Consider the following 18,523-nt stretch of genomic DNA (forward strand, 5'->3'; position numbering starts at 1 on the left):
CTGCCCACGATTGGACGTCACAGAGGTGATCGTGAACACCGATGGGTCACAGTTCGCAAGTAAAAAGGACGCTGTCGACGCGCTGAACAACAGGTTCCTCGGCGCCGCGGCGGCATGCGGCGCGCCGCGCGCCGACAGCACCCGTGCCCTACACCAGTTGCGCGCCGCGCTGCCGGCCGCGGATCGTTCCTTGAAGCTCCTTCCTTTCAGCGCGGATGAGGTGTATCGTTTGATAACCTCTCTCATCCCTCCTAAAGCCTCAATGGACATCTACGGGATAAATATGAAGCTACTGAGGGCTGCTCCAATCCCCTTAGCCTATGCCATGGCGGAGCTTTTCAATCGCTGTATAAGGGAGGGCATCTACCCTAAACCTCTGAAAATCAGCAAAATAGCTCCAATCTTTAAGGGCAAGGGAAAAAAGGGGGATATGGATGCGTACAGACCCGTTGCTATCATCCCCGCGATGGCAAAGGTCTTTGAAAATGGACTCAGCCGCCGGCTGACAAGTTTCCTAGAGTCGACGAGCGCCCTATCCGACAGACAACACGCCTATCGAGCGGGCCGCTCCACAACCACACTGACTCGTGATGTGGTTCGACGCGTGATAGACGCCAGAGAGAGGAATCAGCAAGTTGCTGTGTTGTGCTGTGACCTGTCCAGGGCGTTTGACGTCGCAGACCACGCAGTCCTTACCAGCAAGCTAAGGCACTATGGGATCGATGGTCCGACACTTTCCCTGTTCAAGAGTCTTCTGCGATGTAGATTTCAAATTGTAGTCGGAGATGGTGGAAAGGCTAGATCAGACCCGCTAGAAACTACCATGGGTGTAGCTCAGGGCTCATCGGTTTCAAACATATTATTCTCGTTATTATTGAACGATCTGCCGAATGCTATACAGGCCGCTGAAATCCTCATGTACGCCGATGATGTTGCTGCAATCATCACGGCGCAATCGGTGGACGCCATAGAAGAGAAATTGAATGAAACCGCGGCGCAGCTTGCACAGTGGTTTTATGCCAATGGTCTAGCGCTAAACCTTAAGAAGACCCACTACCTGGTCTTCAATCTATCAGGTCGCAGCACGAGGCCGCTTGCTGTTTCCGTAAATGGAACTGCTCTAGACCAATTAAGTAGCACCGGTTTCCTAGGGTTCGAAATTGACACCTGTCTAAAGTGGGACCATCATGTTAGCAGACTCAGCGGAAGAATCGGCAGTGCGTGCTTTGCATTAGGACGAGTAACTAGGTTGGTGTCGGATGAGGTCGCGCGCTCGTGCTATTTTGCCACGGTGCACTCACTAATCCAGTACGGTGCGGAGCTATGGGGACGCTGTGCCGAGTGGGAAAGAGTATTCCGTCTCCAGAAGCGCGCGGTCAGGATAATCGCTCGGGTCCCGCACAACACTCCTGCACGACCCTATTTTAAAAAACTGGGGATACTGACTTTACCAGCAATAGTCATCTTGCAGGTGGCTATGTATGTGAGGTCAAACTTAACAGCCTACAAAACGAATAGCATGGTACACAATTACAACACGCGTAACGCCCACAAGCTCGTCGGCGTGGGCTGTAAAATGGCCAAGTCGGCCAAGCTCACCCACATCATGGGGCCCGCCGTCTATAACAAGCTGCCCGACAGCATCACCAGCGCCCAGAGCTTGGGCAGTTTTAAGTGTCGCCTCAAACGCTGGCTTGTTGAGCATCCGTTTTATGACTATGACGAGTACCTAAATTTCCACAAAAGTGATGTTAACTAGCTAATTCTTTTAGTTCTATATTATTACGAATAATGTGATTTATGTGATGTTATGTTTATTTCAAATTGATTTTGTGTATTTCTTAACGGCATATGTAAATATGTTCCATTTTTATAACGTGTAAATTAGCTTTATGAATAAATGACTTATGACTTATGACTTAATAAAATATATATTTCCTCTCGCTGTTTACAATGGTTGGCTGGTTGGCTGGTAGAGAATGCCTTAAGGCATTAAGTCCGCCATATGTACAATTTTATATCGTGCAATAGTTTAAATAAATAAATATACTATTAAACCTTTAACTTCAACTTCAAAAATAGTTTATTCAAGTAGGCTTAATAATAAATTAATAAGCACTTTTGACATGTCATATAAAGTATAAGTAAATATTACAATCATTAATAATAAAAAACAATACAATTGGTAACAATTAACAATAAATTACAAGATATTTTTATTTACCGTTGCACAATATAACACTTAGTTTACTACGACTACGTTCAGTCATGATTGCGATATGGCATTAAATTTTGGGGTTCTTCTTGTCTATTCATTTTGTTTCTAAAATTGATATACTAAACATAATTTTGTCACTTTTTTGGTATCTCTGATTCCGACATTATTATTGTTACAGTGACTTAAATAGAGCATTAAATTTAGGGGTATATCTTAAATTAAAAGTGGATAAATTGTCCCTTTAAACCCTCACTTTGGACTCGGCACGTTGAAGACGGCACGGGATATATTTTGTCTAGTTTTTGAGAAAAATATGTAGTAAAAACTACTTACAGTAGGATTTCCGGCAGCCTGGCTAGCAGCATGGGTGACTAAAGCCAGAGTTTCCAGCACAGTCCGAGCGTGCTCAATGAGCTCGCCCGATGATGATGATGACGTCATGATGGAGGCGGCGCCGATGGTGGCCGAGACGAGCGGCTCGCAGTATGATACCTGCACAATAATCATAGTTTTTAGCTAAATATCATCTGAAAAATGTTAAAATTAATAAAGCCAGTAGTGAACTTGGAGATACTTCAATGGTATTCTACTAATATTATAAATGTGACAACCAATCATACAAATATTTAGGTACTTATTAGGATATAGGTTACTCAATCTCACACTAAACGGCTGAACAGATTTGGGTGAAATTTAGCACACAGATAGTATAACCGTATCCACTTTTTGTCCAGGAATTAATCCAATAAAGTGGTGACTTGGGAGTTCACCACTTTATTGAATTAATTCAAATTTAGTACAACAGGGGTTGAAATTAACGGACTAAGTCGCAGGCACTGACTGGTCTATATTGGTAAATAAGACAAGTGCGAGCAATGATTGAAAGTTATATTTACCAGTTGTACAACCGAGTGTCCAAGGTTCTCCGCTTCTCCCTTCGCCGCGACACGGACCGGTTCGATGCGTTCTAACATCTCAGTGGTGCTGTTCTCTATTTGCTCCAAGTAACCTGAGAAAAAACGACCGATATGAACTACAGAACGGGCTTTTTAGAGGGGGTTTACATTTTGTTACATGTTTTAATCGAGGGCAAATGCTATGAAAACGTTTCATGGAAATTAGATTATACTTTGTCAAAGGACTGTCTCATTTCAAACATAGACAGAGAGAATCATACTATCTTTGTCCTACACTAGTACTAGCACCCAAAAGATAAGGATGAGTATAGTTTTTTTGTTCTTATTTACTGACAATTTGGTTTGACCAACTATATATTTGCAGTACAGCCTTACTAAGCTAAAGTTGGCTCGATAGAAAAAAAAAACAGGAAAACGTCTGCTTTTGGTTAAATTTCAGTCCTATCAGGCGTTCTTCTTCTTTCGTGTCGAGGTTCCCTTAGACAGTGGATGCCCAGAAAGCAGCGTCGCCGACAGCCCTGACCGTCGCGTCCCTCACATCAGATTCCGAGCAGGAGTACGGGCCCGCGGGGCATGTTATGTTCACAAGGGCCGACCTGGGACCTGAGCCTGTTCAAATATCCGGCATTGAGTTAGTTTACCTTGCAGTGAGTCAGTCTTCATCTGAGGCAGTTCCTGGGCCACGGCCTGCAGCGCGGCCTGGTCTCCAGCGCGGCGCCGCACTCCCGCTGTCCCGGTTAGTTTACCTTGCAGTGAGTCAGTCTTCATCTGAGGCAGTTCCTGGGCCACGGCCTGCAGCGCGGCCTGGTCTCCAGCGCGGCGCCGCACTCCCGCTGTCCCGGTTAGTTTACCTTGCAGTGAGTCAGTCTTCATCTGAGGCAGTTCCTGGGCCACGGCCTGCAGCGCGGCCTGGTCTCCAGCGCGGCGCCGCACTCCCGCTGTCCCGGTTAGTTTACCTTGCAGTGAGTCAGTCTTCATCTGAGGCAGTTCCTGGGAAACGGCCTGCAGCGCGGCCTGGTCTCCAGCGCGGCGCCGCACTCCCGCTGTCCCGGTTAGTTTACCTTGCAGTGAGTCAGTCTTCATCTGAGGCAGTTCCTGGGCCACGGCCTGCAGCGCGGCCTGGTCTCCAGCGCGGCGCCGCACTCCCGCTGTCCCGGTTAGTTTACCTTGCAGTGAGTCAGTCTTCATCTGAGGCAGTTCCTGGGCCACGGCCTGCAGCGCGGCCTGGTCGAGCGCGCGGCGCCGCACTCCCGCTGTCCCGGTTAGTTTACCTTGCAGTGAGTCAGTCTTCATCTGAGGCAGTTCCTGGGCCACGGCCTGCAGCGCGGCCTGGTCGAGCGCGCGGCGCCGCACTCCCGCTGTCCCGGTTAGTTTACCTTGCAGTGAGTCAGTCTTCATCTGAGGCAGTTCCTGGGCCACGGCCTGCAGCGCGGCCTGGTCGAGCGCGCGGCGCCGCACTCCCGCTGTCCCGGTTAGTTTACCTTGCAGTGAGTCAGTCTTCATCTGAGGCAGTTCCTGGGCCACGGCCTGCAGCGCGGCCTGGTCGAGCGCGCGGCGCCGCACTCCCGCTGTCCCGGTTAGTTTACCTTGCAGTGAGTCAGTCTTCATCTGAGGCAGTTCCTGGGCCACGGCCTGCAGCGCGGCCTGGTCGAGCGCGCGGCGCCGCACTCCCGCTGTCCCGGTTAGTTTACCTTGCAGTGAGTCAGTCTTCATCTGAGGCAGTTCCTGGGCCACGGCCTGCAGCGCGGCCTGGTCTCCAGCGCGGCGCCGCACTCCCGCTGTCCCGGTTAGTTTACCTTGCAGTGAGTCAGTCTTCATCTGAGGCAGTTCCTGGGCCACGGCCTGCAGCGCGGCCTGGTCTCCAGCGCGGCGCCGCACTCCCGCTGTCCCGGTTAGTTTACCTTGCAGTGAGTCAGTCTTCATCTGAGGCAGTTCCTGGGCCACGGCCTGCAGCGCGGCCTGGTCTCCAGCGCGGCGCCGCACTCCCGCTGTCCCGGTTAGTTTACCTTGCAGTGAGTCAGTCTTCATCTGAGGCAGTTCCTGGGCCACGGCCTGCAGCGCGGCCTGGTCGAGCGCGCGGCGCCGCACTCCCGCTGTCCCGGTTAGTTTACCTTGCAGTGAGTCAGTCTTCATCTGAGGCAGTTCCTGGGCCACGGCCTGCAGCGCGGCCTGGTCGAGCGCGCGGCGCCGCACTCCCGCTGTCCCGGTTAGTTTACCTTGCAGTGAGTCAGTCTTCATCTGAGGCAGTTCCTGGGCCACGGCCTGCAGCGCGGCCTGGTCGAGCGCGCGGCGCCGCACTCCCGCTGTCCCGGTTAGTTTACCTTGCAGTGAGTCAGTCTTCATCTGAGGCAGTTCCTGGGCCACGGCCTGCAGCGCGGCCTGGTCGAGCGCGCGGCGCCGCACTCCCGCTGTCCCGGTTAGTTTACCTTGCAGTGAGTCAGTCTTCATCTGAGGCAGTTCCTGGGCCACGGCCTGCAGCGCGGCCTGGTCGAGCGCGCGGCGCCGCACTCCCGCTGTCCCGGTTAGTTTACCTTGCAGTGAGTCAGTCTTCATCTGAGGCAGTTCCTGGGCCACGGCCTGCAGCGCGGCCTGGTCGAGCGCGCGGCGCCGCACTCCCGCTGTCCCGGTTAGTTTACCTTGCAGTGAGTCAGTCTTCATCTGAGGCAGTTCCTGGGCCACGGCCTGCAGCGCGGCCTGGTCGAGCGCGCGGCGCCGCACTCCCGCTGTCCCGGTTAGTTTACCTTGCAGTGAGTCAGTCTTCATCTGAGGCAGTTCCTGGGCCACGGCCTGCAGCGCGGCCTGGTCGAGCGCGCGGCGCCGCACTCCCGCTGTCCCGGTTAGTTTACCTTGCAGTGAGTCAGTCTTCATCTGAGGCAGTTCCTGGGCCACGGCCTGCAGCGCGGCCTGGTCGAGCGCGCGGCGCCGCACTCCCGCTGTCCCGGTTAGTTTACCTTGCAGTGAGTCAGTCTTCATCTGAGGCAGTTCCTGGGCCACGGCCTGCAGCGCGGCCTGGTCGAGCGCGCGGCGCCGCACTCCCGCTGTCCCGGTTAGTTTACCTTGCAGTGAGTCAGTCTTCATCTGAGGCAGTTCCTGGGCCACGGCCTGCAGCGCGGCCTGGTCGAGCGCGCGGCGCCGCACTCCCGCTGTCCCGGTTAGTTTACCTTGCAGTGAGTCAGTCTTCATCTGAGGCAGTTCCTGGGCCACGGCCTGCAGCGCGGCCTGGTCGAGCGCGCGGCGCCGCACTCCCGCTGTCCCGGTTAGTTTACCTTGCAGTGAGTCAGTCTTCATCTGAGGCAGTTCCTGGGCCACGGCCTGCAGCGCGGCCTGGTCGAGCGCGCGGCGCCGCACTCCCGCTGTCCCGGTTAGTTTACCTTGCAGTGAGTCAGTCTTCATCTGAGGCAGTTCCTGGGCCACGGCCTGCAGCGCGGCCTGGTCGAGCGCGCGGCGCCGCACTCCCGCTGTCCCGGTTAGTTTACCTTGCAGTGAGTCAGTCTTCATCTGAGGCAGTTCCTGGGCCACGGCCTGCAGCGCGGCCTGGTCGAGCGCGCGGCGCCGCACTCCCGCTGTCCCGGTTAGTTTACCTTGCAGTGAGTCAGTCTTCATCTGAGGCAGTTCCTGGGCCACGGCCTGCAGCGCGGCCTGGTCTCCAGCGCGGCGCCGCACTCCCGCTGTCCCGGTTAGTTTACCTTGCAGTGAGTCAGTCTTCATCTGAGGCAGTTCCTGGGCCACGGCCTGCAGCGCGGCCTGGTCTCCAGCGCGGCGCCGCACTCCCGCTGTCCCGGTTAGTTTACCTTGCAGTGAGTCAGTCTTCATCTGAGGCAGTTCCTGGGCCACGGCCTGCAGCGCGGCCTGGTCGAGCGCGCGGCGCCGCACTCCCGCTGTCCCGGTTAGTTTACCTTGCAGTGAGTCAGTCTTCATCTGAGGCAGTTCCTGGGCCACGGCCTGCAGCGCGGCCTGGTCGAGCGCGCGGCGCCGCACTCCCGCTGTCCCGGTTAGTTTACCTTGCAGTGAGTCAGTCTTCATCTGAGGCAGTTCCTGGGCCACGGCCTGCAGCGCGGCCTGGTCGAGCGCGCGGCGCCGCACTCCCGCTGTCCCGGTTAGTTTACCTTGCAGTGAGTCAGTCTTCATCTGAGGCAGTTCCTGGGCCACGGCCTGCAGCGCGGCCTGGTCGAGCGCGCGGCGCCGCACTCCCGCTGTCCCGGTTAGTTTACCTTGCAGTGAGTCAGTCTTCATCTGAGGCAGTTCCTGGGCCACGGCCTGCAGCGCGGCCTGGTCGAGCGCGCGGCGCCGCACTCCCGCTGTCCCGGTTAGTTTACCTTGCAGTGAGTCAGTCTTCATCTGAGGCAGTTCCTGGGCCACGGCCTGCAGCGCGGCCTGGTCGAGCGCGCGGCGCCGCACTCCCGCTGTCCCGGTTAGTTTACCTTGCAGTGAGTCAGTCTTCATCTGAGGCAGTTCCTGGGCCACGGCCTGCAGCGCGGCCTGGTCGAGCGCGCGGCGCCGCACTCCCGCTGTCCCGGTTAGTTTACCTTGCAGTGAGTCAGTCTTCATCTGAGGCAGTTCCTGGGCCACGGCCTGCAGCGCGGCCTGGTCGAGCGCGCGGCGCCGCACTCCCGCTGTCCCGGTTAGTTTACCTTGCAGTGAGTCAGTCTTCATCTGAGGCAGTTCCTGGGCCACGGCCTGCAGCGCGGCCTGGTCGAGCGCGCGGCGCTGCCGGCCGAGCGTCTCCAGCGCGGCGCCGCACTCCCGCTGTCCCGGGGCTTTCTCTCTGCAAAACCAATAAACTATGTAGAGTGCTCCTGGCAATAATGGCATAAGTAACAGACTGCTAAAGAATATAGGTACTATCATATCGGAGCCGCTGGCGGCTATTTTTAACCTAAGTTTCTCTTCTGGTTTGTTTCCACAAGATTGGAAAACCGCTGCTATAATTCCAATCCATAAAGGAGGAAAAACCGATTCCCCGTGTAATTACCGCCCTATATAGGAATATCTTGGAGCGTACTCTAAGCTTCTGGAACGTATCGTCAATAAAAGACTGGTTAGCTTCTTAGAAAAATATTCCATCCTCTCAGATCGGCAGTTTGGGTTCCGCAAAGGCAGGTCCACCGAGCAGGCTGTGACTCTTTTGGTAGACAGTGTAGTCAAACACTTAGATGAGGGCAGGTGCTGCTTGGGTGTATTTTTAGACCTCGCAAAAGCTTTCGACACTGTCTCCACTCCTATCCTCTTAAGAAAACTGTAAGCACTTGGCATGGAATCGCCTTGAACTGGTTCTCTAGTTACTTGACTGACAGGGACCAGCGCGTTAAAATCGGTAGCCTAGTCAGTGAGCCAATGCCTGTGTCATATGGGGTTCCCCAGGGTAGCATTTTGGGCCCAACGCTGTTCATCGCATATATAAATGATGTTTTGTCTCTCGATCTTCCAAATAGTGAAGTCTTTTGCTACGCAGATGACACTGCTATAGTCTTTCATAGCCACTCTTGGGATCAGGTGAAAGACGTATCAACGCTAGGTCTCCAAAAGCTGTCCCAGTGGCTGGATCAAAATATTTTAACTCTGAATCCAGACAAGACCAAATTCTTGTGCTTCCATAAATCTGCGTCTTCAAGCCCCCCTCCATCAATGGCCAACCTTAAGATCCATGCTATAAATTGTGAAGTTTATGCCCCTTCACCCTGCTCATGCCTCTGTGACAGCATTAACAAAGCTAACTCCTTAAGATACTTAGGGACAGAAATAGACGAGAAACTTAATTTTAAAAAGCACATCGCGATAACAGCGGGTAGGGTTCGGAAACTCATTTATACAATGAAATTACTAAGAGCCGCTACAGACGGACAAACACTTAAAATGGTATATCTGGCACTGTGTCAATATATTTTAGATTATTGCATTCTTGCTTGGGGTGGCTGTGCTAAGTCCACTTTAATACACTTGGAAAGAGCTCAAAGGGCGGTTCTTAAGGTTTCCTTACGTAGACCCCGACGATATCCTACACATGCTCTCTATAGTGAAGCTCAAGTTTTGACAGTGAGAAAATTATTCATTTTACGTGTTACCATGCTCATGCACAGAGATACTAATCATTCATCTAACCTGACAAATATGTCACAGAAATAGTTATTTGTGCAACAAGAGAGGAAAGTTGGTTTTTCTTGCGAGTGTTTATTTTGAGTCCCGAGAAAGCGAAAGATTCTAAGGTAGAATCTTGAGCGTAGCGAGGGACTCAAAAACACGAGATGTAAAATAACTTAGCTCTCGTGTTGCAAACATAATTTTTCACCTCAGTAGTGAGAACATATTAAAGGTTAAAATGTATTTCGAATTACACAGAATAAACAAAAAAAAAGTATTATAATATGTACGATACGATAAGATACGATACGATACGAGACGAGACCGGACCGGACCGTACCGTACCGTACCATAAAAAAAATGTAATAAAAGTATGAAGTTCATGGCCTTCACTAAATTAAAAAGCTACATTGTTTTGTACGAAAGTAGGCTTGTTCGAGCTGCTGAGGTGAAAAGAATATTCCAAGTCCCGAAACCGCGCGTTAAATCTGCCTTTGCTAAACGGTTTAAAGCATTTCTGTTTCCACACATATACAACAAATTACTCAAAACCTGTAATATTAAAGATTGTCGGTTAAGTCAAGCCAAAATGAAAATCCAGGCTCTTCTGGTATCCTGGAGTTATGACGAATGTGAAGAAATTTTAAAAGTTATAAGGTATTAGTAGTAGATAGTAACTTCGGTTGGTATCTGATCCCAAGAGAACAAATTCACTCGTAGGGCTACATTTGCTTGTTATGATTTAATGCGTGCGCACACACACACATCATTCACATACACACACATACATGCACACACACTAACCTTTATATTTACATCTAGATTAAACTTTAAAATACCTACCTGCTATTAACTTGTGCACCTTTTTGCTCACGTAATTTAAATAAATAGATACATAGTGTAATTGGCAATATATGTATTAAAAAAAAAGTTTTATGTCAAAATTGATATATTTAAGTACATATCTTTAAACTGGTAACCACGATACAGGCTTTGCCTAGTGTGGAGACCACCATTATTCTTAGGCTTTAACATTTAGATTTTAAACCTTTGCTGTAAAAGATTATCCTATTGTTGTAACATTAACTGGCAATAAATATTTTTATTATTTATTTTATTATTTATATACGAACAAAGGGAACAAATCAAATTATTTTATTTAATATTTTGATTTGTGTTTTTTTTAAGTAGTCACACTACTATATATAAATTAAAAACTGTAATAGATGTCATATATTAAAGAAAAAGTGACGAAGCCCTCCAGTGGTGAAGGCCGGATTCGATCTGCGTCTTTAGCTATCGCGGCTAACGCCATGAATCCCTAGGCTTGGCTAAATCTTGAAATCACTTTAGTTACTATGGTCTAAGATGTTAAAAATGAAGTTGAAATAATTTGACTCCTTCCATATATCTTTATTAAAGCTAGTTGTGGCCAAGAGTGGGACGTGGGACGTCTAACAGATAATGATTTTGAATTTTTACCTGATATCGCCAAGCAGACTCTTGATGCTGTCGGACACGGTCTTGCTGTGCGTAGCCAACGCTTGCCACTGAGGGCGAGCTTCCGGTGTCACTGCGAGAGCCTTAGCCGACTCCAGCATTGAGCACGAAGCCGAGATAATGCTCCTGTAGACAAAAATAGAAATGAGAAAAATATGTCAAATCAAAGTTGCGTTAGTAACATTCGGTGTGAGCGCCAGGCTTGATAAATTAACACAATTTCATCGGGCAAGTATACACCCCAGGCCAAAAGTATGGAAACAAGCTTGTATTTCAATAGAAAAGTGTGATCTCTCATTGACAATTTGGTAAAAATAATAATAGAACATTTTAAAAGTAAATTACTCTGGCTGTGATAGTTGCCAATTCAACATTTTGTCATGTAATTAAAGGGTAGGTATAATTATGTAACTTTTTCCTACTTTATTTTTTTAGCTTTTTGACAATATTTTAGGATGTTTTGATATTAAGCGTGTATTTTTAATCTTTTGGGTTTGCCTAATGTAAGTCTTAGTTTACAAATATATACAACAAAGAAAACAACGTTGTTTCCATACTTTTGGCCTGGGGTGTATGTCTAACACAATTTTACACTGGAAACTTGTGAATACGGCGGCGGTAACTGTCATCTCGTAAACATTTCTCTTCAGCTTTCCGTACTAATAAATATACGTTTAGTACTGCAGTGAAATAATCCCAAGGGGCAAGTGAATCTTTGACAAGTGGATTTCCTAAAATTCTTTGGAACTCGAGTGCAGAGTATATGAGAATCTTTGTAATACTACATTTACATTCAGTCCCTGCCGCTGCCCACTGCCGGCAATAATTCCCTAAATACTGCTGCAGCAGGATCGAGCTCGAGTGTGTGTTTACATACTGCCCTACCACTCACTTCTCTGTTGGGTTTCGACAATGGCAGACGTCTTTCTCCTGCGAGCGAGTACTGAGCGACGGACCAGAATGTGAACACGCCCTGCCGCTTGCGCTGTCGATTCCGATTCTTTGACTTCCGCACAAAGACCGCCATTTTGGGGAGCGTCAGCGCGAGTGGCATTGGCAGGGGCATGAGAAGTATCGTGTTTACACACTCGTCCTGCCCACTTCGGCTGAATGGCAGATGTGTGTGATGTAGTGCCATACCTGCCGCTTGCGAGGATGGAGTGCTGGCTCTGCCTGGCTTGCGGCGAGATGCGTGCCGGCACGGAGCTGAACTGCGGGCTGTCCGCGAACTGGCATAAACTGCGGACTGCTTCCTGCAGCGGGCCGGTAGTGATGTAGTGCCATACCTGCCGCTTGCGAGGATGGAGTGCTGGCTCTGCCTGGCTTGCGGCGAGATGCGTGCCGGCACGGAGCTGAACTGCGGGCTGTCCGCGAACTGGCATAAACTGCGGACTGCTTCCTGCAGCGGGCCGGTAGTGATGTAGTGCCATACCTGCCGCTTGCGAGGATGGAGTGCTGGCTCTGCCTGGCTTGCGGCGAGATGCGCGCCGGCACGGAGCTGAACTGCGGGCTGTCCGCGAACTGGCATAAACTGCGGACTGCTTCCTGCAGCGGGCCGGTAGTGATGTAGTGCCATACCTGCCGCTTGCGAGGATGGAGTGCTGGCTCTGCCTGGCTTGCGGCGAGATGCGCGCCGGCACGGAGCTGAACTGCGGGCTGTCCGCGAACTGGCATAAACTGCGGACTGCTTCCTGCAGCGGGCCGGTAGTGATGTAGTGCCATACCTGCCGCTTGCGAGGATGGAGTGCTGGCTCTGCCTGGCTTGCGGCGAGATGCGCGCCGGCACGGAGCTGAACTGCGGGCTGTCCGCGAACTGGCATAAACTGCGGACTGCTTCCTGCAGCGGGCCGGTAGTGATGTAGTGCCATACCTGCCGCTTGCGAGGATGGAGTGCTGGCTCTGCCTGGCTTGCGGCGAGATGCGCGCCGGCACGGAGCTGAACTGCGGGCTGTCCGCGAACTGGCATAAACTGCGGACTGCTTCCTGCAGCGGGCCGGTAGTGATGTAGTGCCATACCTGCCGCTTGCGAGGATGGAGTGCTGGCTCTGCCTGGCTTGCGGCGAGATGCGCGCCGGCACGGAGCTGAACTGCGGGCTGTCCGCGAACTGGCATAAACTGCGGACTGCTTCCTGCAGCGGGCCGGTAGTGATGTAGTGCCATACCTGCCGCTTGCGAGGATGGAGTGCTGGCTCTGCCTGGCTTGCGGCGAGATGCGTGCCGGCACGGAGCTGAACTGCGGGCTGTCCGCGAACTGGCATAAACTGCGGACTGCTTCCTGCAGCGGGCCGGTAGTGATGTAGTGCCATACCTGCCGCTTGCGAGGATGGAGTGCTGGCTCTGCCTGGCTTGCGGCGAGATGCGCGCCGGCACGGAGCTGAACTGCGGGCTGTCCGCGAACTGGCATAAACTGCGGACTGCTTCCTGCAGCGGGCCGGTAGTGATGTAGTGCCATACCTGCCGCTTGCGAGGATGGAGTGCTGGCTCTGCCTGGCTTGCGGCGAGATGCGCGCCGGCACGGAGCTGAACTGCGGGCTGTCCGCGAACTGGCATAAACTGCGGACTGCTTCCTGCAGCGGGCCGGTAGTGATGTAGTGCCATACCTGCCGCTTGCGAGGATGGAGTGCTGGCTCTGCCTGGCTTGCGGCGAGATGCGCGCCGGCACGGAGCTGAACTGCGGGCTGTCCGCGAACTGGCATAAACTGCGGACTGCTTCCTGCAGCGGGCCGGTAGTGATGTAGTGCCATACCTGCCGCTTGCGAGGATGGAGTGCTGGCTCTGCCTGGCTTGCGGCGAGATGCGTGCCGGCACGGAGCTGAACTGCGGGCTGTCCGCGAACTGGCATAAACTGCGGACTGCTTCCTGCAGCGGGCCGGTAGTGATGTAGTGCCATACCTGCCGCTTGCGAGGATGGAGTGCTGGCTCTGCCTGGCTTGCGGCGAGATGCGCGCCGGCACGGAGCTGAACTGCGGGCTGTCCGCGAACTGGCATAAACTGCGGACTGCTTCCTGCAGCGGGCCGGTAGTGATGTAGTGCCATACCTGCCGCTTGCGAGGATGGAGTGCTGGCTCTGCCTGGCTTGCGGCGAGATGCGCGCCGGCACGGAGCTGAACTGCGGGCTGTCCGCGAACTGGCATAAACTGCGGACTGCTTCCTGCAGCGGGCCGGTAGTGATGTAGTGCCATACCTGCCGCTTGCGAGGATGGAGTGCTGGCTCTGCCTGGCTTGCGGCGAGATGCGCGCCGGCACGGAGCTGAACTGCGGGCTGTCCGCGAACTGGCATAAACTGCGGACTGCTTCCTGCAGCGGGCCGGTAGTGATGTAGTGCCATACCTGCCGCTTGCGAGGATGGAGTGCTGGCTCTGCCTGGCTTGCGGCGAGATGCGCGCCGGCACGGAGCTGAACTGCGGGCTGTCCGCGAACTGGCATAAACTGCGGACTGCTTCCTGCAGCGGGCCGGTAGTGATGTAGTGCCATACCTGCCGCTTGCGAGGATGGAGTGCTGGCTCTGCCTGGCTTGCGGCGAGATGCGCGCCGGCACGGAGCTGAACTGCGGGCTGTCCGCGAACTGGCATAAACTGCGGACTGCTTCCTGCAGCGGGCCGGTAGTGATGTAGTGCCATACCTGCCGCTTGCGAGGATGGAGTGCTGGCTCTGCCTGGCTTGCGGCGAGATGCGCGCCGGCACGGAGCTGAACTGCGGGCTGTCCGCGAACTGGCATAAACTGCGGACTGCTTCCTGCAGCGGGCCGGTAGTGATGTAGTGCCATACCTGCCGCTTGCGAGGATGGAGTGCTGGCTCTGCCTGGCTTGCGGCGAGATGCGCGCCGGCACGGAGCTGAACTGCGGGCTGTCCGCGAACTGGCATAAACTGCGGACTGCTTCCTGCAGCGGGCCGGTAGTGATGTAGTGCCATACCTGCCGCTTGCGAGGATGGAGTGCTGGCTCTGCCTGGCTTGCGGCGAGATGCGCGCCGGCACGGAGCTGAACTGCGGGCTGTCCGCGAACTGGCATAAACTGCGGACTGCTTCCTGCAGCGGGCCGGTAGTGATGTAGTGCCATACCTGCCGCTTGCGAGGATGGAGTGCTGGCTCTGCCTGGCTTGCGGCGAGATGCGCGCCGGCACGGAGCTGAACTGCGGGCTGTCCGCAAACTGGCATAAACTGCGGACTGCTTCCTGCAGCGGGCCGGTAGTGATGTAGTGCCATACCTGCCGCTTGCGAGGATGGAGTGCTGGCTCTGCCTGGCTTGCGGCGAGATGCGCGCCGGCACGGAGCTGAACTGCGGGCTGTCCGCGAACTGGCATAAACTGCGGACTGCTTCCTGCAGCGGGCCGGTAGTGATGTAGTGCCATACCTGCCGCTTGCGAGGATGGAGTGCTGGCTCTGCCTGGCTTGCGGCGAGATGCGCGCCGGCACGGAGCTGAACTGCGGGCTGTCCGCGAACTGGCATAAACTGCGGACTGCTTCCTGCAGCGGGCCGGTAGTGATGTAGTGCCATACCTGCCGCTTGCGAGGATGGAGTGCTGGCTCTGCCTGGCTTGCGGCGAGATGCGCGCCGGCACGGAGCTGAACTGCGGGCTGTCCGCGAACTGGCATAAACTGCGGACTGCTTCCTGCAGCGGGCCGGTAGTGATGTAGTGCCATACCTGCCGCTTGCGACGATGGAGTGCTGGCTCTGCCTGGCTTGCGGCGAGATGCGCGCCGGCACGGAGCTGAACTGCGGGCTGTCCGCAAACTGGCATAAACTGCGGACTGCTTCCTGCAGCGGGCCGGTAGTGATGTAGTGCCATACCTGCCGCTTGCGAGGATGGAGTGCTGGCTCTGCCTGGCTTGCGGCGAGATGCGCGCCGGCACGGAGCTGAACTGCGGGCTGTCCGCGAACTGGCATAAACTGCGGACTGCTTCCTGCAGCGGGCCGGTAGTGATGTAGTGCCATACCTGCCGCTTGCGAGGATGGAGTGCTGGCTCTGCCTGGCTTGCGGCGAGATGCGCGCCGGCACGGAGCTGAACTGCGGGCTGTCCGCGAACTGGCATAAACTGCGGACTGCTTCCTGCAGCGGGCCGGTAGTGATGTAGTGCCATACCTGCCGCTTGCGAGGATGGAGTGCTGGCTCTGCCTGGCTTGCGGCGAGATGCGCGCCGGCACGGAGCTGAACTGCGGGCTGTCCGCAAACTGGCATAAACTGCGGACTGCTTCCTGCAGCGGGCCGGTAGTGATGTAGTGCCATACCTGCCGCTTGCGAGGATGGAGTGCTGGCTCTGCCTGGCTTGCGGCGAGATGCGCGCCGGCACGGAGCTGAACTGCGGGCTGTCCGCGAACTGGCATAAACTGCGGACTGCTTCCTGCAGCGGGCCGGTAGTGATGTAGTGCCATACCTGCCGCTTGCGAGGATGGAGTGCTGGCTCTGCCTGGCTTGCGGCGAGATGCGCGCCGGCACGGAGCTGAACTGCGGGCTGTCCGCGAACTGGCATAAACTGCGGACTGCTTCCTGCAGCGGGCCGGTAGTGATGTAGTGCCATACCTGCCGCTTGCGAGGATGGAGTGCTGGCTCTGCCTGGCTTGCGGCGAGATGCGCGCCGGCACGGAGCTGAACTGCGGGCTGTCCGCAAACTGGCATAAACTGCGGACTGCTTCCTGCAGCGGGCCGGTAGTGATGTAGTGCCATACCTGCCGCTTGCGAGGATGGAGTGCTGGCTCTGCCTGGCTTGCGGCGAGATGCGCGCCGGCACGGAGCTGAACTGCGGGCTGTCCGCGAACTGGCATAAACTGCGGACTGCTTCCTGCAGCGGGCCGGTAGTGATGTAGTGCCATACCTGCCGCTTGCGAGGATGGAGTGCTGGCTCTGCCTGGCTTGCGGCGAGATGCGCGCCGGCACGGAGCTGAACTGCGGGCTGTCCGCGAACTGGCATAAACTGCGGACTGCTTCCTGCAGCGGGCCGGTAGTGATGTAGTGCCATACCTGCCGCTTGCGAGGATGGAGTGCTGGCTCTGCCTGGCTTGCGGCGAGATGCGCGCCGGCACGGAGCTGAACTGCGGGCTGTCCGCAAACTGGCATAAACTGCGGACTGCTTCCTGCAGCGGGCCGGTAGTGATGTAGTGCCATACCTGCCGCTTGCGAGGATGGAGTGCTGGCTCTGCCTGGCTTGCGGCGAGATGCGCGCCGGCACGGAGCTGAACTGCGGGCTGTCCGCGAACTGGCATAAACTGCGGACTGCTTCCTGCAGCGGGCCGGTAGTGATGTAGTGCCATACCTGCCGCTTGCGAGGATGGAGTGCTGGCTCTGCCTGGCTTGCGGCGAGATGCGCGCCGGCACGGAGCTGAACTGCGGGCTGTCCGCGAACTGGCATAAACTGCGGACTGCTTCCTGCAGCGGGCCGGTAGTGATGTAGTGCCATACCTGCCGCTTGCGAGGATGGAGTGCTGGCTCTGCCTGGCTTGCGGCGAGATGCGCGCCGGCACGGAGCTGAACTGCGGGCTGTCCGCGAACTGGCATAAACTGCGGACTGCTTCCTGCAGCGGGCCGGTAGTGATGTAGTGCCATACCTGCCGCTTGCGAGGATGGAGTGCTGGCTCTGCCTGGCTTGCGGCGAGATGCGCGCCGGCACGGAGCTGAACTGCGGGCTGTCCGCGAACTGGCATAAACTGCGGACTGCTTCCTGCAGCGGGCCGGTAGTGATGTAGTGCCATACCTGCCGCTTGCGAGGATGGAGTGCTGGCTCTGCCTGGCTTGCGGCGAGATGCGCGCCGGCACGGAGCTGAACTGCGGGCTGTCCGCGAACTGGCATAAACTGCGGACTGCTTCCTGCAGCGGGCCGGTAGTGATGTAGTGCCATACCTGCCGCTTGCGAGGATGGAGTGCTGGCTCTGCCTGGCTTGCGGCGAGATGCGCGCCGGCACGGAGCTGAACTGCGGGCTGTCCGCAAACTGGCATAAACTGCGGACTGCTTCCTGCAGCGGGCCGGTAGTGATGTAGTGCCATACCTGCCGCTTGCGAGGATGGAGTGCTGGCTCTGCCTGGCTTGCGGCGAGATGCGCGCCGGCACGGAGCTGAACTGCGGGCTGTCCGCGAACTGGCATAAACTGCGGACTGCTTCCTGCAGCGGGCCGGTAGTGATGTAGTGCCATACCTGCCGCTTGCGAGGATGGAGTGCTGGCTCTGCCTGGCTTGCGGCGAGATGCGCGCCGGCACGGAGCTGAACTGCGGGCTGTCCGCGAACTGGCATAAACTGCGGACTGCTTCCTGCAGCGGGCCGGTAGTGATGTAGTGCCATACCTGCCGCTTGCGAGGATGGAGTGCTGGCTCTGCCTGGCTTGCGGCGAGATGCGCGCCGGCACGGAGCTGAACTGCGGGCTGTCCGCGAACTGGCATAAACTGCGGACTGCTTCCTGCAGCGGGCCGGTAGTGATGTAGTGCCATACCTGCCGCTTGCGAGGATGGAGTGCTGGCTCTGCCTGGCTTGCGGCGAGATGCGTGCCGGCACGGAGCTGAACTGCGGGCTGTCCGCGAACTGGCATAAACTGCGGACTGCTTCCTGCAGCGGGCCGGTAGTGATGTAGTGCCATACCTGCCGCTTGCGAGGATGGAGTGCTGGCTCTGCCTGGCTTGCGGCGAGATGCGCGCCGGCACGGAGCTGAACTGCGGGCTGTCCGCAAACTGGCATAAACTGCGGACTGCTTCCTGCAGCGGGCCGGTAGTGATGTAGTGCCATACCTGCCGCTTGCGAGGATGGAGTGCTGGCTCTGCCTGGCTTGCGGCGAGATGCGCGCCGGCACGGAGCTGAACTGCGGGCTGTCCGCGAACTGGCATAAAC

General features: G+C 55.5%; 1 protein-coding gene across 1 annotated transcript in view; it reads right to left on the minus strand.

Annotated features, from left to right (window-relative positions):
• Positions 1-18,523, minus strand: part of LOC134752770 (talin-1) — a 168,635-nt gene that overhangs the window by 33,978 nt on the left and 116,134 nt on the right. Inside the window, exons 40-43 of the mRNA XM_063688465.1 lie at positions 10,696-10,839; positions 7,767-7,900; positions 3,115-3,227; positions 2,552-2,710 (exon numbers count right to left, since the gene is read on the minus strand). Coding sequence (XP_063544535.1) covers positions 2,552-2,710; positions 3,115-3,227; positions 7,767-7,900; positions 10,696-10,839 — 550 coding nt within the window. The remainder of the gene's footprint in view (positions 1-2,551; positions 2,711-3,114; positions 3,228-7,766; positions 7,901-10,695; positions 10,840-18,523) is intronic.

This window comes from Cydia strobilella, chromosome 25 (assembly GCF_947568885.1).
Source record: "Cydia strobilella chromosome 25, ilCydStro3.1, whole genome shotgun sequence".
Lineage (NCBI taxonomy): Eukaryota > Metazoa > Arthropoda > Insecta > Lepidoptera > Tortricidae > Cydia > Cydia strobilella.